The sequence below is a fragment of the Telopea speciosissima genome, chromosome 4, assembly GCF_018873765.1.
Source record: "Telopea speciosissima isolate NSW1024214 ecotype Mountain lineage chromosome 4, Tspe_v1, whole genome shotgun sequence".
Lineage (NCBI taxonomy): Eukaryota > Viridiplantae > Streptophyta > Magnoliopsida > Proteales > Proteaceae > Telopea > Telopea speciosissima.
The window spans coordinates 37547749-37573843 of NC_057919.1; the positions used below are offsets into that span (position 1 = coordinate 37547749).

The 26095-nt window shown below is 44.1% G+C and overlaps 1 protein-coding gene across 1 annotated transcript; it reads right to left on the bottom strand.

Moving 5' to 3' along the window:
• Nucleotides 1-5640: 5640 nt before the first annotated feature.
• On the bottom strand, nt 5641-6618 carry LOC122659267 (uncharacterized mitochondrial protein AtMg00810-like). Its single transcript, XM_043854399.1, has one exon. The coding sequence runs from the start codon at nt 6616-6618 to the stop codon at nt 5641-5643; it is 978 nt and encodes a 325-aa protein (XP_043710334.1).
• Between the last annotated feature and the right edge of the window lie 19477 nt (nt 6619-26095).

Consider the following 26095-nt stretch of genomic DNA (forward strand, 5'->3'; position numbering starts at 1 on the left):
ATCTGAAGTTCGGTTAGCTTCTAATGGCTAAAGATCACCCTTCCAAAGAGTTGAGAAAGTATCCAGTAGTCTTGAACGATGTAGTATATCCTCCGAGGAATAGAGAGAGCCTTATGATTGAGGCTGTCGATGACCACCTGATTATCGCTTTCTACAATTAGGTAAGAGATGTCCTGGGAAGAAGCCATAAGAAGAGCTTGCCGGATAGCTAGAGATTCAGCAACTAAGGCATAATTCCAACCGAGTCCTATTGCAAAGCAGCAAATGAAATAATCGGTGGATCGGCACACCCCTCCCATTCTGGCGAGTCTTGGGTTGCCCTTACTAGCTCCGTCGACGTTGAACTTTGCAAAAGGAGGTGTAGGAGGAATCCATTTGATCAAACGAGCATGGAGATCGTACCTGTGAGGGGTGCTGTGGAGAAGATCTTTGAATTGTGTAGAGGCTTTGTGAATGATGCTTGAGGGATTAACGACACTTTCCCTGAAGACAAAGTCCCAGTAGGCATTCCAGATAAACCATATGATATTGCAGATGAGAGCGACCTTGAATCTGTTTTCACTGGAAGATTGATGACCTGCAGACAATATGGAGAGAAGCACTGCCGAGATATCTCCCATGTGTATGAGAGCAGAGACACCAGTCTACGTCCAACCCGTCTAGATAACCGGGCAAAGAAGAAACAAATGGTTGGCTGATTGAACTTGCGTGTGGCATATACCATAGGTAGGGTAAATCTGGAAACCCCGAGAAGTAAGTAGGTCTGGGAATGGGAGCCGTTGGTGAAGGATCTTCCACACCAGATATTGGATTTTTGGGATGGTGGGAAGGTGCCAAACTTTCAGCCAATGTGAAGTGTATTGAGGTTGATAACTGTTGGAGGCCAAGGCATAGGCAGAGGCTACAGAGTAAAGGCCTGAGGAGGTGACGGTCTAAATGAGTCATCCTCAGAGGGGAAAAGGGGGAGGGGTATGGAGAGGATTTCGAGAGCCACGTCAGGAGGCCACCAGAAAAATATGAGGTCCCTCTTCCACTTCCTATTCCAAGTGGAAGAGATTGAGTGAAAGAGAAGGTCCACAGAGAGGGGGGCATTAGAGGGGAGGGGGAAAGGGGCAGCTGATGGGGGATGATTTGGAATCCAGTAATCTAGCCAAGGATTAATGGATCGACCATAACCGACTTGGAAGAAGAGTCCTTTGCGGAGTAGATCTCGAGTTGAACAGATAGATTTCCAACCCCAGGAAACATTCTAGGGGCAAGGGGCAATAAGAAAGGAGTGATTGGGGAAGTATTTGGCTTTCATTAACTTCGCCCAGAGAGATGTAGCGTGTTGGAGAAGTTCCCAACCTTTCTTGGCCAAGAGAGCTTGGTTCATTAAACTAGAAAGTTTGACATTTAATCCCCCTGACCTTTTTAGAGGCAGATGGTTTTCCAGGAGATGGTAGGCACAAGAGAATTTATTCCATTGGACCAAAAGATGCTTCTGCTTATTGAATCGAGAGAGTGGTGAACCAACGTAGGAAGGTTAAAGCATGGTATAAAGCGGCATGGCTGACAAGGTGGATTGGATGAGAGCAAGCTTACCTGCAGGACTTAAAAACTTTGTTTTCCAGTGCTGAAGTCTAGTATTGACTCTTAATAAGAGGTCGTTGGAGTGGGCCTTGGATAATCGTCCTCCAATGAAGGGTATACCAAGGTACTTATCAAGATTAGATGTGGCTGTAATCTGAAAGTACTCCTTCAGTTGCCTTTTGCAAGCAGCTTCCATAGTGGGGCTGAATTACGATTTGGTTTTACTGATGTTGATAGCCTGCCCAGAATATTTATAGTACTCTTGGAGAACTCCATCCAATGCTCGAGCTTCAGACATAGAAGCTTCTCCGAAAAGAAAAGATCATCAGCAAAGGCCATGTGAGAGATTCTCTGTCCTCCTCTGTTAAGCTGGATACCTTTGATTTTGCCTTTTGATAACGCAATGGCAAGCTTAGTTGAGAGGACCTCCGCACATAACACAAAAAGGTATGAAGAAAGAGGGTCTCCCTGTCGAACACCCCGGGTGGGTTTGAAGAAAGGAAGGGGGGAGCCATTCAGCAGAATTCCCAATTAAGTAGTTTCAACACAAAACATAACTTTGTTGATCCAACTGGCATTGAAACCCATGTGGGAGAGAGAGCATCTGAGAAAACCCCATTCAACCCTGTCGTAAGCCTTATTCATATCCACCTTAAGTGAGAAAAAACCTTTCCTTCCTCGCTTGGTGGACTTGATTTTATATAGTAGTTTGTGGCAAATCAACACATTATCTTGGGCTTGTCTCCCTTTAATGAATTCATTCTGGTTAAAGGAGATGATCCGATTCAAGATGAGTCTGAGACGATGGACGATGATGCGAGAGATGACTTTGTAAACAAAGGTGCAAAGACTGATTGGTCGAAACTCAGTGAATGATGATGGATTATCCACTTTGGGGATGAGGTAGATAAAGGTACGATTGACAGTGAGGCTGAAGGTACCAGTATTAAAGAAAGTCTTGATGCTGCTTGAGACCCCCTCGGCAATGATTGGCCAAGAATGGTGAAAGAAGGAACCTGAAAAACCGTCAGGCCCAGGTGCTTTATCTGCGGGCATGGATTTGACAGTATTGAAGATTTCAATATCAGTGACCGGCCTGTTTAAGGAATTGTTGTCTTCCAACCTTACTATGCCTTGGACTGCTGCGAAATAATATGCCGTTTGAGTGATGTTGCGAGTTCGATAGACATCCGTGAAATACTCTACAAAGACCCTACCCACCTCTGCCTCATCGGTAGTCGTGACTCCATTAAAGTTGATGGTCTTGATGGCATTCCTAGCCCTGTGTTTTTTGAGGTGGAAACATGAAAAAATCTTGTGTTTCTGTCACCTTCAAGAGTCCATTGCAGCCTAGACTTTTGTAGCCAAAGAATCTCTTCCTGATTAGCTAGTTGCTTAGAGAAGGCTAGGAGTCATTTCTCCTCCAAAAACCAACAAGTATTTCTGGCAAATGGATGCACTCGGTATAACTCAGAGAGAGCAGTCTTGGTGTCTTCAATCCTCTGAAATAAATTGCCAACAGAATATCTATTCCAACTTTTAAGGGTACCCTGGAGCCGATGCAGTTTGATACTAAGAGTAAATGTTGGGGATCCTCTAAGCTGCAATGAATTCCAAGAATCAGTGATCACCTCAAGGAAGCCAGGTTCAAGAATCCAAAAGTGCTCAAATCAGAAAGGCCTATTGCGTCTTAGTAGAGGATGATCCATATGGAGGATAATAGCTCGATGATCCGATGTAGCCATCACTTCGGTAGAGACCCAAGCATTAGGATGACGCTGGAACCACTCCTGGTTTGATAAGAACCTATCGAGCCTGGCCTCAATCCTCCTCTCCCCCATTTGTCTATTGTCCCAAATGAAGTGATAGCCCTGAAATGGGAGGTCCGAAACACAGGCAACATTAATGAAATCATTTAGTGGGGCCATCTGACTTAGCGTTACCTCCCTGCCTCCTCTTTTATCAATATTGAGTAGATAGGAGTTCCAATCCCCAGTGAGGAGCCAAGGGTGATTAATAAATGTAGAAAGGTGAAGAAGAGTGGAGAATTGTTCCTCACTTGATGAGATCAGTACAACTCAAGTAAACAAACGTCATCTCCCAAATTTCATTAAGATCCAAAAAGGTAGCTTCCACATGAATACACCAATTGCTGGTCCACAAAACATTACAAGTAACTCTGTCCGACCACATAAGCGACAAACCTCTAGCGCCATTAACAGCCGGGATACAAACAGAATTAGAGAAAGACCAGGCACGACAGATGTTGCTGAGATTGGGATTGGATGATTTTGTTTCAGAATAAAAGCAAACTTCGGGTCTGAGTTTTATTAACAGGTGACGAATTTCACGCCTTGTCATAGGGCGACCCAACCCTCGACAATTGAAGGCCATAACTCTCATTATCCTTTGGGTGGCTGTTTACGGCCAGCCACCGACGCCTCAGATTCAGCAACTGCAACTGAGTTGATGTCAGACTTCGCCTTCTTGGTTGTCTCACCTTCCCCAGGAGTGAATAGCTGTAGTGCAAGTGGATCTTGGACCTCAAGTAAGACAGCACGCTTCTTGGGTAGCAAGGATGAAGATTCAGCCATAGACATGGAAGTAGTGATGGGAATTCCTTGGAGAGCAAAACCACTTCCCTTTAAGTTCCAGAATGCTGCTTGATTGTTGAACGCAATGGCGGGATGCAATCCAGTGACCCAGCTTCAGAAGTCATAACTTGCTTGTCCTTGCGTTTGGTTGAAGAGACTGCAGCTTGAGGGCTTGGCACTGGATTTGGAAGGAACACTGGGATAAGGTTAACAGGAACGTGTGAGGTAGGCATATCCCTCGTAGGAGCCACAGCTAGAGAGGAATTGTTTCGAATGATGTCAAGCATGACCTTTCTAGTATTAGCTGAGGTAAGGGGTTGTTCAATACCAAACACATGGGCCATGGTTATAATGGATTGGAGAAGTTTAGATTTCCTTCGATGTGAGTAGGGGATAGCTGACCCGGTTGATGAGGAACCCAGATGAGGAGGCTGGGAAGAAGGTTGTGATTCAGAAGAGGTACCAAAAAAGTCATCATAGACAGCGCAAATCTTAGATATGAGATTAGTGCGGCGCGGGGGTATGGCTGCCTTAGGAAGGAGACCTAGCTCAGTAGCAGGGTCACGCAAAGATATAGCTTTTAAAAACTCCTGTCGAGGCCAATCCGCACCTTATGAATGACCAAACATAATGCAGTTAAGAAAGATCAGGGTAGGTCTGTTTTCGTACGCAAATCCAATAGAAGTGGATACATTGGTCCCAAATTCACCACAGTTGATTGATTGATGTTGTGGGTGAGAGGGATGATGACTCTGGCTGCAGGGCAGTTAGTGGAACTGATGGAGCCAGAGGGACATTCAATCCCCAAACACCTCCCAACTTTGGAGAAGATAGAGGTGAGAATATCATGACTATAAAACATCCAATGTAGATTCTGTGGACCCAGATGGTGGCCATGGTAAAGATGGCCTGGTAAGCAGGAATTTCAAGAATCCACTGTTGGAGAATCACCAGGTGACCCAGATAAATCCATGGGTGAGAAAACAACGTAACATGCATGTCTCTAGCCATTTTGAATTTGATGATAAACGGTCTGCAGCATTTTCCACCAAGTGAATTTCTTCAACCTTCACAGACTTAGCATTACCGGCTCGGTTGAACATTGAACGTAGTTCCAACACATAAACGGGGACATTGTCCATGACCCAGCCGATAATAGAGTATTGTAAATTGGCTCGCACCAATTGCAGAGTATTGGATTGAAGATTGGATATTATTGCCTTGACCTTTGAAGATTACAAGTGTGTACATATATATAGGAGAGGTGAGAGGAATCCACAAGATTGGAAACTCAATCACCTTTACCATATAGAGAGAGATGTGATTGAAAGAATATTGGGATTGAGAGAGATTGCATACAATTATAGAAAGCTAGCTAATGATAAGATAGGATTGCATGGGATTGCATGTAATCATGGTAAGAGCCAAGATGGTAAGTGCCAAGATGGAAAACTGTTATGACTGATACACCCCCTTAAGATGAAGATTTAAGAGATCTAATCTTTAGCTTGTTCTGAAGGAAAGAAAAACGTGTCGTACCGAGCCCCTTAGTCATAATGTTCGCAATCTGGTCTTTTGTGGAAATAAATCGGACCTGAAGTTCCTTTTTGGCAACTTTATCACGCACAAAATGGAAGTCGATCTCTATGTGCTTGGTGCAGGCATGAAAGACCGGATTGGCGGAGAGATAAGTGGCTCTAATGTTGTCGCACCATAACACCGGGGCCTGGGTCGTGGACAGACTGAGTTCGCCAAATAGAGACTGGAGCCAAGTCAGCTCGGCACAGGCATCAGCAAGTGCTTTATATTCTGATTCAGTGGATGACCGGGCAACTGTCTTCTGTTTCTTCGAGGCCCAAGAGATCAAATTCGGGCCCATATAGATTGCATATCCACCTGTAGATTTTTTATCATCACCATCACCCGCCCAATCAGCATCAGTGAAAGCCTGAAGATCCTGAGAAGAGGATTTTGTGATGCGAAGGCCATATTTAATAGTATGCTTGAGATAGCGTAGAATCCTTTTCTCCATGGACCAATAGTCTTTAGTTGGGTTGTGCATGAACTGGCACACCCGGTTCACTGAGAAGGCTACATCAGGACGGGTTAGGGTAATATACTGAAGTGTACCATCGATAGACCTGTATTGAGTCGGATCTGAGTGTGCGACACCCCCTGTAGAGGAGGCTTTATTGGTGGTGGCCATCGGTGTGAGAACTGGTTTGCAGTCCACCATGCCAGCTCGTTGTAAGAGATTGGTAATGTAACGGGTTTGAGACAGAATAACCTCATCTGGCTGATATGTGGCCTCAAAACCCAGAAAGAAATTCAAACGACCAAGGTCCTTGATGGAGAACTCCGAAGCAAGCTGTTGGAGTAGAGCAGTGATGTGCGCAGGCTGGTTCCCTGTAACCAGTATGTCATCTACATAAACCAAGACATAAGTTACCATGTGGCCCTGTCTATGAACAAAGATGGATCAGTGTGGGATGCCCGAAAACCAGTCCCAATTAAAAACTAAGAAAGACGGCTGAACCAAGCCCGGGGGGCCTGCTTAAGCCCATATAAAGACTTGTGCAACTTGCAGATATGGTGAGGCCGATTGGAATCTTCAAAACCCTGGGGTTGTGTCATATAGACTTCTTTATTAAGAATGCCATGTAGAAAGGTATTTTGAACGTCTAGTTGACTAACGGCCCAACCATTGGAAATAGCCATTGTGAGGACGGTCCGAATTGTTGTGGGCTTTATAACTGGGCTAAAGGTTTCATCATAATCGAGGCCGTGCTGCTGGTGAAACCCCTTAGCAACAAGTCGGGCCTTATACCGCTCAATCGTGCCATCCGCCTTCCGCTTGATCCTGTACACCCATTTACAACCCGTATCTGGATCTAGACAAAGCGTACCTCTTAAGGATAAGATACACTTCTCATCAACTATGACTCTTCAACCCCCTTCTACTTCCGGCATCTCCCTCAAAAGCTCTCATGCAGCAAAGGTTGATTACCTGTACGAACTCAGCTATACTCCGGCTGAGCAGCAGATCCATCCGACCAATTTTCCCATCATCAATCCTTACGATATTTTCCCTAAAGCATCTACTTCGGTTACTAAGAAATTCCAGACTATTCTCTCTCCCAAGAAGACCCCTGGTCTCAAAGAATATGTCCAGGCACCCCCCTTTTCTCAGAACCAGATTACTGCCAACGACAAAGAGCAGTACTTTCCGATGGAGATCAGCCCAGATCTCATCCGTCAGTGGATCGCCCTTAGATACACCCATCTCCATCTCGGAGCTGTGAAGATTACTGCTACTTTGCATAGTCGAAAAGGACTACCCGTGGCCATGCGTCTTAATCTCCTAGACACAAGATTCCGCAACTTTCCTCATGCCACGATCACTGATGTCCAGACCACTCTGAATGATGGCACAGTCTTCTACACAGTGTACCCAAACTACAATGTATCCCTGCAAGATCCCAATCTCCCCGACGCCTGGCAATTTCTAGTTCAGCTCACGGGTGCCCCACAAAAAGAATCAGCCATTGCGGTGACTCTTCACTACCATATCTGTTACAGGCTTCAAAATCATGCCATGAATCTCAACACTGGTTTTTCCAGCAACGATTCGGCATTATTTGTTCAGATCGGTGAAGACAGAATTCCTACGGTGACTCATGTTCCCCGACAAATCAGCCGTGCTGAACTGATGAAGGTGATCCTGGAATCTTGGATCACAGCATATGAGCCCACTCACAATACACATGCGGCTACTCCCCCTATCACTGCAACAAACCCTGTCTACAAGCCTCTGGACGATGGAAGAACTATGGTAACTTACCCCAGGCCAGCTGATTTCTGTACAGCTGTCCCGATCTACCCTCAAGACCTTCCAGAGAGATTACCTCATGTTCCCATAGAGGCATTTGACAACTTCGGTGCTCCGATCTATCCGTTCACCGGACCTACTGGCCACACTTGGTTCAATGTCTGTGAATGTCCTGATTGCGATCATACAGACGACGAGCCCGAACCTCCTCCAAAGCCTAAGAAGAAGAAGAAGAAAGGCCCTGATCCTCTTTGGCAAAGGTATCTACTGGCCACGTTGCCCTAATGTTGGCCCTCTTGGTGAAGATAGAGGCCACTACCAATTTATCGTTGAGTACTGCTTCAGCAAACCTTGCTTCCTCGGTTGCTGCCTCCTATCTCTTCAGATCCAGAGCCTCCTTTTCAGGAACCGCCTCCTTCTACTTGTAAGCCAGATCTCCCTCTGGCACCACCACCGCCACTAGCATCACCTCCTTTGATGCTTTGGCAGCAGCAAGTCCAGCAGCCCATTCCCTGCTTTATAGCCTCTGGGTCAGAAGGCATCAGCAGGACTTTTCCCCCCATGGTCGATTATGAAGATTCTGATCGCCGTCATCATCGGTGGAAGATTACCCCACCAAGTGTTGTTGACAATATGGGCCAGATGTCCGTCAATTCTTCTGTTGAAGCCCAGCTCAATTGGCAAGCAGAAAATGCTTTGGTATAGAACCAATACCTGCATAAATTGATTTCTTACCAGGAACACCATACTCTTGCCCTTCAGCAAAGTGAAATTGATGTTCGTTACCTCAAAACGAGGATTGAGAATCTCCACCAAGAACTTCTACATATTGCTACTACTGTGAAAGATGTCTCTTATGCCTCTGCTCTTATTTCTGTCCGTGAGAAAGAAAAGAGGCTTCTTGAGGACCAGCTGAGATATGCCCAAGCACCAATACCCACCAGTCCGCCTTCGTACAATTACCCTTTGTTCTTTGACTCCTTTTCTTCCCCTTCTCATCCTTCACCAAAAGTTCCTCATACCTTCCCCACAGCCATGTTCAAAGAACTCCAAGAACAATAAAGAAACCTTGCTTCTCAAAAGGCCAAAACCTCAAAACCAAAAAGGTTTCAACCATCTCATCCACCCATTGTTTCTCTCCCTTCGTACCTCACCCCCTTGTCAACACCAACCTCTCAGCCCACTTTCCAACCCATTCTGGGTCACACTCCCCCAGGACCTCCTGCATTCGTCCCATGGGTACCTCCTCCTAAACCTACTATCCCTAAGACGGCTCTTGCCCTTGTTCCCTCGCCTCCAAATCCGAATACCCTAAGTACTTACCTCACCCAGTTAACCATGTAAGATCCTATCCCGGTGCTATCTCTTACCAAAGAGACCTCCTCAGATACCTCAAGCTGTGACTCTTATGATGAACCTCCTCCGATTCTTCAGACTCGTCTTGAGTCTCAAACCCAGGCTCCAACTGAAGGCGTCACTGAACCCATTGTTCACAGTGACAGCGACCATGGATCTGTTCATGCCACTGGTCAGCAACAGCAACAGCAACCTCCGCCGGCTGCTCCTCACCCTTTTGCTAACCAGGATCCTAAGCAGCTGTTCACTTTTGATGGCCTTCCTTTCCATAAATGGCCTGAAAGAATTTCTGAATTCCATGCCCGGTTGACAGCAAAGTTACTCCATGACGGATCTACTGATGGAAGTGTTATCACTAAGTTTCTGGCTCGAACTCATGGCACTCTCCGTGAATGGTTCATGGCTCTTAGTGGCTACAGACAACTCCAGTGGACGCAGGTCCCAATTGATGTTTTCATTGCCCAGCTCTATAATGAAATGATTGGCCCTATTGAAAACAGTCGGCTTAAAGCCAGAGAAGAATACTTCTAGATGAAGTGTTGCTCTTTTCAGAAGACCGATCTTACCAGACATTATATCGGGATGCTTGACAGATTCTACATCCTTGGTGGCCTTGATGATCCCAACATGAAGCAAGTCTTTCTAAATTCCTTCCCTGAACCTTTGGGCAAGGATGCCTTGAAAGCTCTTCAACACCTTGGTCTCCGGCTTGACCAAGCACCTATTGGCTGCCTTTACTAGGAGATTTTGAGTGCTCTTCAAAAACTGTGTGATCAGCAGCAGTTCTTCAAACAATGGGAGAAAACTACCCATAAGATCACTGATGCATGTGACACATCTTATCTCAAGATCAAATGTAAAGAGAACAACTGCTCCTATCCCTCGAAGAAGAAATCACACTTCTCCAAATATAGCACTCACTCCAAAGAAGCTCACTCCAAGTAGCGGCGTTCCAAGAAACGTCATCAGCACCATACTTTTCCACAGAAGTATAAATTCTTCAAAAGAAAGAAGTTCCGCAACAAGACTTCTACTCGGTGCTATGCTTGTGGAAAAATAGGACATTTTGCCAAGAATTGTCCTCATCAGACGAAGAAGGCAAAGCTCATGCACATGCTCACTCAGTTCTCCATTCAGGATGAGCCAGATGCAGATATTGAATCATTATTCTCTATTGATGATGATTTCTCCCTAGATCTGCTATTTGTCGTCGAAAACTATGACGATGATTCTGACTCACCCTCTGATGAGTTCGATGGATTTGACCCCATCTACCCAAACATCTCCAAAGACCCTCCAGATCTTCCCCAAGCTCAGCTCCTCTCTCAGCCTCTATTAGCAGTCACTAAAACTCCTCTTCCTCAGGCTCCCCTGTACATTTCCGCCACTACATGGGATCGCCCAATCAAAGTCATAGGATATTTTGATACGGGATGTTCCATGACTATTCTAGCCCCCCATGTCCTCCCTTCTTATTACTGGAAGCCCCATAAGCAGTACTTTACTACAGCAGACGAAAAAACCTTCTCGGTTGACCTCATCTCTAAATGTCCCATCCATTTCAAGATCTTTTCGACCCTTACCCTTAGCCATATTGTGTTAGACTCTTCTCTCCCCGGTCGTGATGCTCTTATTGGATTCGACCTCCTTTGTCGACTCCCCCATCTCCGATGGAGCATCCATGGTATCAGTCATAAGAAACATTTCCTCCCTTGGACCACTGTCTCTAATTTGCTACTAACATCTCCTCTTGCAGATATTAAGGAGCAACTCATCTCCCAGTGCAGTGCAAACTCTCACACTGAGTTTCTCACCAAGTGTGACCATCCTTTATGGCCGAATCCAAAGTTCTTCATTCATCTCCCATTCAAGATAAATGAAGATGCAAATCCAACAAAGGCCAGCCATTCAGGAATGAAGCCTGAACATCTCACTCTTGCTCGTCAGGAAGTTGCCCTCCTCCAAGCCCAACATCTTATTGAGCATACCTCTTCTCCTTGGGCATGTGAAGCATTCTACATCAACAAACGTGCTGAGCAGACTCGTGGTAAACTCAGGCTGGTTATCAATTATCAACCACTCAATGCCTTTTTGGCCGACGATAAATTTCCTCTACCCACTCGACCAGCACTTCTTCTGCAGCTCTCCAAGGCAACCATCTTCAGCAAGTTCAATCTTAAAGCAGGTTTTCGGCAAAATGGCATCCATCCAGATTATCATTTCCATTGGACTGTCATGCCATTTGGTCTCAAGGTTGCACCTTCACTATTCCAGAAAGCTATGCTTCAGATCTATGAACCCATCCAGTCGCAGGCGCTCATCTACATAGATGACATTCTTCTCTTCTCCGTGACAGAGGAAGAACATCACCAGCTCCTTCAACGGTTCCTAGACCTAACTACTCAGTACGACATCATGCTTTCCCCCAGTAAGATGGAAATAGTAGTATCCACAGTCAATTTCCTTGGTGTCACCATTACCAAAGGACAGTTTCATCTCCAGCCGCATATAGGATGATCTCTCCTTCAGTTCGCCGATGGCCCCCTTACAAGACAACAGTTGTAACAGTTCCTTGGAATTGTCAACTACATGACAAAATTCCTCCCAACGCAGATCCAGTACACCAGCCATCTTCATCGTCTTCTCAAGAAGAACCCTCCTCCGTGGTCTCCAGTCCATACACATGCTATACAGTCTCTCAAGAAGCTAGCACAGGCACTTCCTACCTTGTAGATACCATCTTCAGGTCTCCGTATCCTCCAGTCTGATGCTAGTGACACCCAATGGGGTGTTGTCCTATTAGAAGAAGCTCCAGACAAGTCCAAAGGTTTGTGGCTACCGCAGTGGTGAATTCAAACCCTCAGAACAACATTACCACTCCACATTTAAAGAGATTTTAGCAGTCCAGCGTGGTATTGAGAAGTTCCAGTTCTTTCTCATCAGTCACACCTTCCAGGTCGAGATGGACATGACCTCCTTTCCCAAAATGCTCCACTTCAAGCAGAAGATTCTCCCAGAGTCCCAACTCTTATGATGGGCCCAATGGTTCTCTCAATGGTCATTCAAGGTCAATCACATAAAAGGAAAAGACAACTCCCTAGCTGATTTCCTATCAAGAAACAAACCCCTTGTTTCATCTTCCATCCCTGTTTTGTGTATGCCCTTATACCCTGCTGCCTCTTCCTCCTCTGACCCATCCTCCTCTACTGGACCACCACCCGTCGACCCATTAACCTCTCTACTCCCTGCTCTTCCACCACCCTTACTATGTGAGATTTCCCTCCGAACTCTACAAGCTAATAGTATCCAAACCTACCAGTCTACTCTTGCAGCCATTATCCATAAAAATGGCCTCCAGTTTGATTGGGTAGTTTGCCATCCCGACTACCCATTCCTTACCCCCTTCACCATCCGTGTCCCAACCATGTTTGACAAAGACTATGTAGTCTTCTTCTGGCACCTTGTAGCAGTCCACAAAATTGCTATCACCTTTAGCAAGCCCAGTCTTCTACACTACCTACGCACAGTCTCAGCTATTTTTACCAACCCTACTGGAAACTATTTCTTTCGACTCCAACGTCCCCAATACTTGGCCCGCTTCCTTCGTCTTTTTTGCTTTAGTCCCTCAATGGATCAATATGCTCTAGGATCTCCCTAGTGATGATTTCTTTATCACGTACATCTTCCACCGTCCTCCAGACTTTATCCACCATGACCTAGTCTCTCCACCTATCCTCGAACACCACCTTGTTGCCTATGACCCCACCTATATTCTGCATGGAACCAGCCAGGAAGATATCTTCACTCATCGTGATGACACTGAAAGCACCAAAGAAGGATGGATCACTTTCATGCACACCATGTGCATGCACAATGACGTGGACCCTACCACTATACTAGCCTGTCTTACACAGTCCATCAGCACTGCTTGGGAAGTGAATCATCAGCTTCAGCATCCTGTCATCCATCATTTAATGTGGCACCATGTGGAATTTGAGATAGACCATGCTTTGGACGATTTTATCCCGTACTCAAGTGATAGTGGACGGATTGATCGAGAAGTCTTAAAGTAACTACGGTTTGCTTATAAAGTCATAAAGTAACCTTGGTTTGTCCACCGAAAGTAACTACGGTTTGATTGTAATTATTGTAATCATGGTTTGAAGTTTGGTTTGTTTGTAACCACAGTTTGTTTGTAAGCCTATAAATATGGCATCTCCTTTGTACTAGAATGGACAAGTTTGAATGATATCTCTCTATCTCTGATATTTGGTATCAGGGACTAAAGACCAAGTGTCATTCCATAATAGGGCCGCAAACTCTTCAGACATGGCCAATCTCCACTCATGCTCCTTAGCAGCCTGAGTATAACAAGTGGGTTCATTAAGGGGAGGTGGTGAGGCAGGGTTTGGGGGAATAAGGGTGTGTAAGGCAGTGGAAGGGTCATTATAAATTTCACTTAGAAGGCGTGTACGGCGTGAGGGGGTGGTTGGAGGGGTTGAAGTTGGTGATGGGGACGGGCTAGGTGAGGGAGATGGGGAGGCCACGTTGGATGGTGGGGGAGGGGTAGGAGGTGGTAATGGTGTGATGGGTGGTGGTAGGGGAGTGGGAGGGGGTTGGTCTGGAAAAATGGTGAGGGGAAGGGAAACCCAAGATGAGGGTGAAGATGGGGAGGGGGATGGTGTGCTGGCTGCTTCCCGAAAAGGAAAGCGTGATTCATCAAACCTGACATGGCGAGCGATGTAAATTCGCCCATACTCAATATGCATACAACGGTAACCATGGTGATGGTAACTATACCGTAGGAAGACACAAGGAGTAGACCTTGGATCCATTTTATGACTGTTGTAGGGTCGAAGAAATGGGAAGCAGAGACACCCAAAAACCTTAAGAAAATTGTAATCAGGTGTATGATTTGAGACTAATTGAAAAGGGGAAACATTGCCAATGGTAGGAGAAGGAATCCGATTAATGAGTTACACTTCCATTTCAAAGGCATAATCCCAATAAGCCTGTGGGACCAAACCTTGGGCCAAGAGAGTGAGCCCAGTTTCAGCAATATGGCGGTTGCGCCTTTCGACAGTGCCCTGTTGTTCATGAGTATGAGGGTAGGATATACAATGATGGATGCCAAGAGAGGAAAAATAGGAGGTGAGGGAGCGGTACTACCCTCCCCAATCAGTTTGGACATTTTTTATTTTTCTAGAAAAATGCCGCTCAACAAGGGCCTGAAATTGCTTGAAAGTGGTAAACGCATCAGATTTAACTTTTAACAGATAAAACCAAATAAACTTAGTAAAATCATCCACAAAAATAATAAAATAGCGATGTCAAAGAGAAGAAATAGTAGGGGATGGTCCCCAAATGTCACTAAATATCAAATCATGAGGAAAACTGCTACGATTATTGGTTTCACGAAGACTCAAATGGCAAGATTTGCCAATCTGGCAGGCGGAACACAAGTGAGGCGATGAAGGAAGCTTGATGTCACGAAGCATGAGTTGAAGAGAATAATCATTGGGATGGCCAAGCCGTTGATGCCAACGATCATAAGAAGCAAGATGTGCAAGATGGATTGATGGAGAAGATGGTTGGATCGACGGCAAGTAGTAGAGACCATTGTGGCTAGGTCCCGTAAGTAGAATTTGATTGGACGTCGAATCCTTCACATGAAAATAAGAGGCATGAAATTTAAAAAAAATGTTATTGTCAGAAGCAAATTTATTGATAGAAAGCAAAGAAGTAGTGAGAGATGGAACATGCAAAATATTAGAAAGAACCAAAGAAGGAGACAAGGAAGGGAGAGAAGAGGACCCCACATGTGAGATAGGGACATAATACCATCACCAACCATAAGACTATTCTTACCACTGTACGGAGCATAAGAGGACAGAGATTGTAGATCTGGGGTCGCATGATGTGTAGCACCTGTATCGGGAAGCCAATGGTGAAGGCTGGTTGGGGTAGGTGGTGGTGGGGGTTGGTGGTAAAGAGGGTGGTTCGGTTGAGGCTGATGCGGTTGGGGAGGGTATTGCATGGGTGGAGTGGGCAGCAATGGTGGTTGATTTGTAGTTAGATGGGCTGAAGGTTGGGTATAGGACTGATGGGTAGGGAGAAAAGCAGGTGGAGTGGGTTGACCAGGTGGTTTATTGCGATAATAGCACATCGGGGCTTGATGATTGGTCCGTCCACAGATTGTACAAGGACTATGGGCATATGCATTAGAATGCCCAAATCCACTAGGTCCAATAGGAGCACCACGGCCTCCCCTACCACGACCACGACCACGACCACGACTAGTGGAAGAGCCACGGCCGTAAGGGTGAGAGGGAGGGCCGTGAGATGGTTGACCAATGTTGGCAGCAGCATTGGCAGTCGGATCGAACACGGCCTGGCAAGATGCAATGAGGTACTCATGGCTGAGAAGCAGCCCATGAAGTTCAGTGTAGGAGATTGGTTCCCTGCGATCCATCGTAGCAGAGACCACAGATTCAAACTCAGGACGAAGAGCGCAAAATATATGTATGTTCAAATCCTCTGTGGGGAGGGGTTTTCCTGCAGCACTTAGCTCATCAGAGAGGGCCTTGGCCCGATGGAGAGACTGAGTAATGGTCTCCTCGGGTTTCTGTACTAGATTCTGGAGGGCCACATTAAGGGAGAGGATGTGTGTGGTAGAGGCAGAACTGAAGGCTGCATGAAGGGCATCCCATATTTCTTTACTTGGGTGACGCCCAACGGCGAGAGGCATTGCATCATTGGAGAGGGAGGAGATAATAATGCTCATGATAGAGGCATCCTTTTCATTCCAGGCATCAACTTTGGTTGCATCAGAAGGACATGGATTAGAGCCATCAACATGGCCATAGAATCGTTGGCCTTTGAGGTAAGGAACTATTTGAGTCTTCCAATAGACATAGTTTTTGGGAGTTAACTTATGAGTGAGGATTTGACTAAGGGAGGGCTTGTGAGATGGAGATGAGGGAGGAGAAGTCATGGCCAAAGGAAAATCGTTGGGGAGAGAGGGAGGATCGAAAATGCTCTTTGGAGCTTAATTGCTCATGATACCATATTGGATTGAAGATTGGATATTATTGCCTCAACCTTTGAAGATTACAAGTGTGTACATATATATAGGAGAGGTGAGAGGAATCCAAAGATTGGAAACTCAATCACCTTTACCATATAGAGAGAGATGTGATTGAAAGAATATTGGGATTGAGAGAGATTGCATACAATTATAGAAAGCTAGCTAATGGTAAGATAGGATTGCATGGGATTGCATAGGATTGCATGGGATTGCATGTAATGATGGTAAGAGCCAAGATGGTAAGTGCCAAGATGGTAAATGCCAAGATGGAAAGCTGTTATGACTGATACAGAGCATGTTCCGATACATCAATCTGGGGTACTTGCATATCAGGAAGGTGAATTTTGGATGAGAACTCAGCTGCAAGTTGGTCAACGAAGGCAAAGGAACCAGGATTATCAGTGAGAGAGAAGGCGGAGGAGGAGGAGGAAGTAGAAAGGAGAGCCATGGTGATGGAGATTGCTGAGCATGACTTAGTCACAAGAGCTATCACACTTGCGAGGATTGCTACAGGGGTAAAAGAAGGTGAGGCACTATCACCACAGGGACCGGGTATAAATAGCCGAAGCAGGAAGGAGGGGAATCCAAGAGTTGAGGCTAACCAGTGGGATTGTAGGGAGGTCTCATAAATGCTGGTAGAGGATGTAGGGGGAGGTGGAATAGACATGCAAGTAGGCCAACGTGATAGCTTAAAAGAACATGAGCAGATAATTCTTGAGCCACTAAAGAGGATGCACATACATGGATGATGGGGTCTGTGAAACTTAATAATAGGGAAGATGCAAAGACTTACATCATTAGATGATCTGGAGCTGCGAGAGAGGATAAGGAGAGTTGAATCTCGCCGAATCACCGATGAGCTAATAGTGGACAAAATCTTGCATGCGCCCTGAAGCTTCATTAAAGACTATGGGATTGATATGGGGAGAATCACCAAATGATGGAGATCTTGTAACAGATGTATCGAGCCATCAGAGTTGTTCTCCATCGTAGTAGAAAAGCTCACCAAAATTGCAATGGGGAGAGATCATCTAGTATCTTGATGAAGATTAGAAACCCTTCAATGAATACAGGGAGTTTTCATGGAAGGAGAGATCAGGCACCAGCTGCGTGTCAGCGGTTGAGAGTGAATACGGAGAAAGGGGAGAAGTGAAGGGTAAAGCACCAAACGATGAACAAGGAGAGTGGGGTGGATCGTTTTGAGTTGGATAGATAGTGGTTGAACAAAGGTTACCTAAAGATCATGGAGATCGGAAAGGGGGGGGCAAAAGCGTCCCCCCCCCCCCCCCCCCCAACACCGGCCCCCCCCCCCCAACCCCCCCCCTCGCCCCCCCCCCCCCCCCCCCTTTTAGTTAGAACTCTCACTTTTTGTACGAGAGCTTACCCCCCCACGCCATTATTAACCCAACGATAAGACCACAGACTAGAGTAATCTTTCATGTCGTAGTTATAATTCAAAGTGAAGTATGAAGGAGTAACCACATTAACAATAAGCACGAAGATCTCCCTCTCTCGAAAAAGATGCAATCCAACTTTCTTACCTCATTTTTGCTTAGAATGGATCATCTGCACATACCAACAGGTGAACATACATCTCAAAGCCAATCACATTTTAATTTTGTTTTCATAAAAACCCCTCCTCCCCTTGTAAATGAAAAAAATAGAACAAATGGTTGGCTCTCACATGTACGTTCACCTGTTGGTACATGCAAAGGAACCGAACTCGTATTTGCTCTCCTCTATCTTTAATTAGTTTCTCACTCTTCATCTCCTTTCTCCCTGAATCTTTTTTTTGAGCTTTTTTGTCCCTTCTTGTAGGTCAAGGTCTCTCATAGGGCCACCTGGTGTTGCTCCAGCTCAGCTTTATTCTGGTTGCTTCAAACCCATGTTTTGTTTTTGCCGTTTATATATTCCATTTTGGCTTATGGGTGAATCTCCTTTTCTGAAAGTTCTGGCTCTAAGGGGAAGGCACAAGCACGACCAACAGGTTTCAAGCTCATCTAAGGTCTCTCAAAGGAAACAAATAACTCCTCTTTCACCTGACAAAGCATCTCTCAGTGGTTATGTTGTTGGACAGTGGAATCTCAACTAAGAAGTGTTACAAAGAAGCCTTGAACAATATTAGAAGAAATTGGATGAGGTGTCTATTCGTATGTTAGCAGGAGGATGTTTCATTGCTGAATTCAAGAATACAAGAACTAGAGATTTGATTCTTCGATTATGCCCATGGTGGTATGAAGACAATATATTACATCTACAAAAGTGTCTTCCACGAAGAAATTACTGTGAATCTACCTGTTTCTCTCAAGTAACTAAACACCATGAATGGCGCATTGCCATGTTTGAGGAATTCAATGTTTTACTCAAGAATGAGACCGGTCCTTGATTCCATGATCACCAACTATTATTCTGGTAGACTGTAAATGGGTTTACAGTGTTAAGTGGAAAACTGATGGTTCACTTGAATGATACAAGGTCCGCTTGGTAGTTAAGCGATTTCATCAGCAATAAGGCATTACACGAATACGTTTAGCCCGATTGTTAAACTGACCACCATTCGATCTATACTTGTGAATTCACCTAGAGGGGGGTGAATAGGTAAAGATAGGAAAATAAAAAATTATGAAGAAATAAAACAAATTACCAATTTAAAGACAAGCAATAAACAAAGTAATAATTCAAAGAGTGACACAAGAGATTTATAGTGGTTCGGCCAATATGTGCCTACGTCCACTCCTCTCACCTTAGAGAGAATTCCACTAAATCAAATCTTGAGTAAGAGCAAGAGGACTCATACAAATCTTGATTAAGAGCAAGAGAACTCAACTAATCTTGATTCCGAGCAAGAGGACTCAACCAATCTTGATTCCGAGCAAGAGGACTCACTACTCTTGATTCTGAGCAAGAGGACTCCTTCTCTTGATTTCGAGCAAGAGGACTCAACAAAAACTTTAAACAAAGTGAAATGAACTACTAATTAGTTTAGGATTACCTCAAACTTTAGTAGAATAGGTGCCACCTTTCAATCTATGCAGCTTGAATGCAAATGTGAAGGGAGAAAGAGTGAGATTGAACTTCTTTGATCCTCTTTGATCTTGAGTGTATAATCTCACTAGGGAGTAATTGATCTTTTAGAGCTCTTGATTATTGATAATTATTGTGTTTAGAACACTAATCAAGAGGGTATTTATAGGCTAGAGGCTTAGAACCAATTAGGAATCCAATTAAGAAAAGAATCCCACATTCTATAAGTAATCCGGTATGCTGGATGGGAATCCGGTATGCCGGATTACCTACTTTCCTTAAGAAACAAGGGAATAAAGGTCATATTTCAACAATCATAAAGTGATCCGGTATGCTGGATTATGATCCGGTATGCTGGATCCTCATCCAGCATGCTTAACTGAGCTGCTGTTTCCCATTTCCTGAGATTCACTATTGATCCGGTATACCGTTTCATGATCCGGTATGCTGGATCATAAAATTTCTGCTGACATTATTAAGTCCTTTATTGGACTTACTTGGGTCGATTCCATTGGACAAGTTCGGGCCAATTTCTTTGGTCTTAGTCCAAGTGAGAAGTGTCTAAAACAACCTCCTAGGGTCATACTACATGTATGCATGCGTGAGTGTGTACATTACATATGGACTTTAACAAATGAATTTAAATCTTAGTACATTTCTAAGGCTTTCATAATTCTTCAAGTCTTGAACTTTACTTCTTTACATGAGTATCTTCAAAGTGAGTTCCTCTAACTTGTCTTGATCTTTGACTTCAAACGTTGTTCTCCATTCTTCATGATTCTTTGATGTCTTGAAAGATTGGATAAGTTCAATTTGCTTTGAGCATCAATCTCTTGAATTGAGTGCTCCCCCTCACTTGATGCTCTGCTTTTATCTATGCATCTTTTAGACAAGAGTTAGTATAACTAACTTATTTGTTATCATCAAAATCCTAATGGGTGATGTGTGGAATTTACCCCAACAATACTTTCCATTGCTATTTCTCAAGGGTGGTCTATTCAGCAATTGGATGTACATAATGCATTCTTCCATGGTCTCCTCACCGAGGAAGTTTATATAACATAGCCACCTAGTTTTGAGGATCCCCTTTGACCAGATCATGTTTGCCGTCTCCATCGGTCTTTATATGGGCTTAAACAGGCCCCTAAGGGCATGATTTCATATGTTATCTACCTTTCTCATTTGAAAAGGGCGTACCCAGTGCACAAGGCTCTCACCACTGCGGGATGTGGGGAGGGTCGTAATGTATGTAGTCTTGCCCCTGCTTTTGCAGAGAGGCTGTTTCCAGATCTACCTTTCTGCTTTAATTGGGATTTAATGCCTCTAAGACTGATCCATCATATTCATCTATAGTCAGGGTCAGCATGTTCTCTATGTTCTTGTATACGTGGAAAATATCCTTGTTATAAGTAATGTTCCTACCCAGGTTATCGCTTTACTTGCCAAACTTGCAGTGAAATTCTCCATAAAAATCTGGGATCATTACATTTTTTTCTTGGTCATTGAGGTGGTACCACACTCAAAGGGCATCTTTCTCTCTCAGACACGTTACACTCATGACCTTCTACATCGAGCTGGTGTGACTAATTGTAAACCTGTATGCACCCCAAGGCCACCACTCAGACTACATCTCATTCAGGGGGTGCACCCATGGCTGATCCTACGCTCTATCGCTCTATTGTTGGTGCTATGCAATATGTTATTATTACCCACCCTGATGTTGCCTTTGCTGTTAATAGGGCATGTCAGCACATGCATGCGCCCACTGAGGACCATTGGGCTCCTAACGGATTTGAGGTATCTTAAGTACACCTACACCTATGGCCTCTTTGTTGAACGCTCTCCCAATGCATCTCTTGAAGCTTTCTTCGGCGCTAATAGAGTGGGCAGCAGTGCTAACCGGCACTCCATTGGTGGTTATGCTATATTCCTTGACCCAAATCTCCACTCATGGTCCATCTAGAAGTAGAATACTATATCACGGTCTTCTACTGAAGCCGGATATAAGTTGCATGATCTGCCGCATGGCCTACTGTACTTCAAAAACTGCTTAATTATGAAGTGGGCCCCGATTGGCTTTGAGGTGTACTTGACCTAAGGTAACCCTAGGTGTGGGACACCCATGCCCTCACACAACTTGTGGGGGTCATGGTGATAGGTCTACATAGCCCAAACATGGGAAAATGCAATTTTGGGCTGGGGGTTCCATAGACCAACCAAACAAAACTTAGTAACACTTTTCTATAATTAGACTTGAACTTCTAAAACCTCACTTCTCTCACTCTCAATACCAAATTCGTGGGAAGGAGGAGAAGAAGCAGAAAAAGGAAGGAGAAGATGGGAGGTGTAGCTAGACCACTCACCCTTGCCCTAGCTCACTAAGGTTTACCTATTTCTTCCCCTTTCTCTCAATTCTTTCTTTAATTAGTATTAGATTAGGGATTTTCTTTGGGGTTTGATTGGGAAACCTAGTATATTTCTATGGTTATCCTAATTGATTATCCAATTGTAGTTTTAGACTCCATTCCACCTTCTCTAGCTCAAGGTGTGTAAAACCCCAACAACCTTTGAGGGTTTTTGACCAAATTTGGGTTTCCAAGCATTGGAACCATGGACTAATCCCTCCCCCATTCCTTGGTGAGCATTTCATCTCTCTCCCTCTCCATTTATTACACTTGGATTTTAGTGGTGAATGTCCTACCATTAATGGAACTTCACCCACCTAAGTGAGGAACCATTAATGGAGGACCCTAATGCCTTCAATGTATGCCTAAATGATTCCTTGTACTTCTCATCCCTTTCAAAACCCTAATACCTTTGGGTAAGCCCTAGATTAAGAAATGGTAGATTTGGGTTTTTCTATATATTTGTGGATAACCCCATAGTGCTTGTGCTTGGTTACATTGTGAGCTCTAGTTGAGCTCCCCAAACCTTGAAAAGTACCTATCATAACTCCCCTTCCCTTCCATTAATGGCGAAATCCATGAAAACCTTAGGATTTTTGAACCCAAAGGGATTTGGTGCCTTAACCCTTGGTCTGAGGTGATCCTCATAGTTAGGAGGGCATATGAGGCCTAGGGGTATGCCTCGTTTGAGCCAAAAACCCAAGCTCACAAAACCAAAACAAGAAATGTGAGTTAAGCTAAAATCGGGAGGAGCAAACGGGGCATGACAACAGATGTAATCTAGGTGCCTGCCTGCCGGGCAGTTACATCTGTAGGGTTATACTGCTTCTGTTGAGGAAAAGTCCCCATACTTTAATTCCATCATCTATCAAGATGAGAACACTGTTTTGATGATAAAAAATAAAACCATATTGGACTAACTCTTGTTTAAGATGTATAGATAAGAGCATGACACCAAGTGAGGGGGAACACTCAATTCAAGAGATTGATACTCAAGTATATTTGTCCTATCTTTCAAGACATCAAGAATCATGAAAAATAAAGAACAAGTTTTGAAGATAAAGACCAAGACAAGATAGAAGATCTTACATTGAAGACTTTACAAAAAAGTTTAAGTTTTGAAGAATTCAAGTTGTACTATGTTGTAAAATCATTTGTTAAAGTCACAAATTAATGTAATGCACATACACACACACACACACACATTCATATAGAATGACTTTAGGAGGTTGAAATAACCCCAATTTATGTGACCAAACTCATTCGGAAACCCCCAAGTTAGTCCATCAAAAAACTTAGCTTATTTCAACAGAAATTAGCTGATCCAGCATACCAGATTCTTAAATGGCATACCGGATCAGTTATGATCTTAGGGAATTGCCTACAGTAGCCTTCCAACGCGCGCTGAATTGTGGTCCAGCATACCGGATCAAAGGTTTGCTGTGTTTTACCCTGAACCGGCATACCGGATCATGATCCAATATACCGGATCAGATATAACTGTTGGGAATTTAACCGTTATACCAAAGATCATTTTAGGAAATTTGGTGAATCGGCATACCAGATTAGGAAACGGTATACCGGATTATGTCTGTCTAATTAAATCCGATCTTAAGACAGATTTCTAATTTATTAGAGCTACCTAGCTAGCCTATAAATAGACACTTGTTTAAGCTCTGATCACTACTAATCACCATCATTAAGAGCCTTCATTACAAGCTTCCATTGCAATAGTCTCAAGTGAGCCTTCATTGATTTTAAGCATCAATTCATCACAAGGCTCACACACTCAAGATCCTCTACCTCATCTAGCTTCAAGCTCCAAGGGTGGAAGGTAGCTTACACACTTACTAAGGTTGAGGTAATCCTTTACCTAGTAATTTTTTATTATATGTGTTAATTGAGTCCTCTTGCTCGGAATCAAGATTGGTTGAGTCCTGTTGCTCGGAATCAAGAGTAGTGTTGAGTCCTCTTGCTCTCAATCAAGATTTGTACGAGTTCTCTTACTCATTCTCAAGATTGTTTTTAGTGGAATTCTCTCTAAGGTGAGAGGAGTGGATGTAGGCAAGTTTTAGCTGAACCACTATAAATCTCTGTGTTATCTTTGCAATTTACTTGTCTTTTATTGATAACATTTTTATTTTCGCAATATTTTTTATGTTCCACTACCTTCACCTATTCACCCCCTCTCTAGGTGAATTCACAGTTTCTAACCGGTAGATGTGCTGGCAGATGTAATGGAATACATATGCCGGCTTGGGTAGAATGGATCTATTATCGGTTTCCTATTTTGGGGATTCATGAACCATGTTGGTCCTCTCCTTTTGGGAACCTAAACATTAGTTAATTATGTATTTGTATGCATACCTAAGGCACTTAAATATACACTTGTGCGTATTGGAATCTAGAGTACCGAGCCTTCTATTGGACCATCGAGTTGGAGTACGAGGTGAGGAAATTACTCTCGACTTTGTTTGGGAATGTTTTACAATCTTATTATGTGAATGCCATCCATGCATGTGTTACAATACGTTTGTTAATTATGTATGTTCATTACACTTGATTACTTGGAGTTGAACATCTTATAGGAATGATTAGTACTGTAGGGTGTTACCATATTGAATGTAGATGCTTAGGATGTACATTTACTTTTGAATTATTATTATGATGAGATTATGATTGAGAATATGGTTGTGTTGAGATTATGGATGTGAATGCAAGTGGATGATGAGACATGTATGTGAAAAGTGAATGGACATGGTTATGTGTGTGATATGAGAATGTTTGGTGGTTATGAGATGTGAGAGATTGATGTGATCCAAGTATCGTAAGTGTGTGCCAAACTTGGGATCGAAAATTGAAAATAATTGTATGTGCATGTGTAAGCTAGAGGGGGCGAGAGGATAGCAAGCCCGATGTAGGCACTATAGACTCGACCTCTGGCCTACGCATGTACGTACCCTAATATGCATTTAGACGAATGATGGCTAGGATGACACTATAGCCAGTGCTACGCCCCTTGCCAACATGGGTTTATGTGTTGGATAAATCTCCATGGGAAAACCAGAGATTCCGATATAGGTACTGGGAGTGGCGATTCCGATATAGGACCAGAACTGGCAGTGGGGTCAACTTTGGGGGTTTGCTGGGTAAACCAATGATTCCGATATAGATACTGGGACTGGCGGCTCCGATCTAAGACCGGGACCGATAGGCTCCCTGTGTAACTCGGGTTTGACATCGTCGGATAGGCCATACGTGTGTGAGAGGTGGAGGGTCAGGGATGCTACCTAGAGTGTAGTAGTAGCACTAGACCCGACTTACAATGTGATGTTAGGTGGAAAAGTAATTAATGCATTCATGCATCACGATATTTGTCATTCATATGTGATTGTACTTGTTTGTATGGTTTGATTTGCTCATTGGGCTCAGTGGAACTCATTCCTCAAGGATACCCCCTTATAGATGTTGATGCAGGTGTGGGGGAGCTGGGTGGTTCCGAGTATGTGATTCCCGAGGGTAGTAGTGACGCTTGGTGGACTCTTGAGGTCAACAGGCATGGACCAGACTGCTATTGTGAGATGTGCTACCAGGGGGAGTAGTGACATTGGGCCGGGTAGCCTTATTTTGACTTATATTATTCTTTTTGATTTCTTGTCATGAAAGATGTATTACTTAGATAATATGTAATACATATGTCCTGATAGGAAATGGTTGGGGATAAATTTCGATAAACTGCTATAGTTATGGTACTTATGATACAACATAGTTTCCGCTACTCTAATTATCGTTGTTATTATATTTTTCACATTCTCTTATTGATCATGTGTGGTGTGGTTGAGTTAGCTTAAATAATGCATCAGTGATCTTGCTGGGAGAGTAAAGCGTAAATGTACGCTCTAATTACATGTCCTTATGGTATAACGGGGCATGACAGCATCTGTATTGGTTTTCATTATGTGTGAACTAGGGCTGCAATAGGGTCGGGTTAGGCCGGGCTTTATAGAACCCTAGGCCAACCCTAAGTCCCCTTAGTTGGGCCTAGGCCTGACCCGACCCTGACTTAGGACTAGAAAAATCCAACCCTGACCCATCCTCAAGGTCGGGCCGGGTTGACCCTGATCATGGGGAAGGGGAAAAAAATGCATGGGCTAGAATGAGCCAGGGAGAACATTATCATTTTACATAAAATAACAGGGCCGGACAGGGCTAAGCTTAGCCCGAGGCC

Bases quoted from the DNA above. Each gene is read 5' to 3' on its own strand.
- LOC122659267 (XM_043854399.1), bottom strand. From the start codon at position 6,618: ATGGTAACTTATGTCTTGGTTTATGTAGATGACATACTGGTTACAGGG.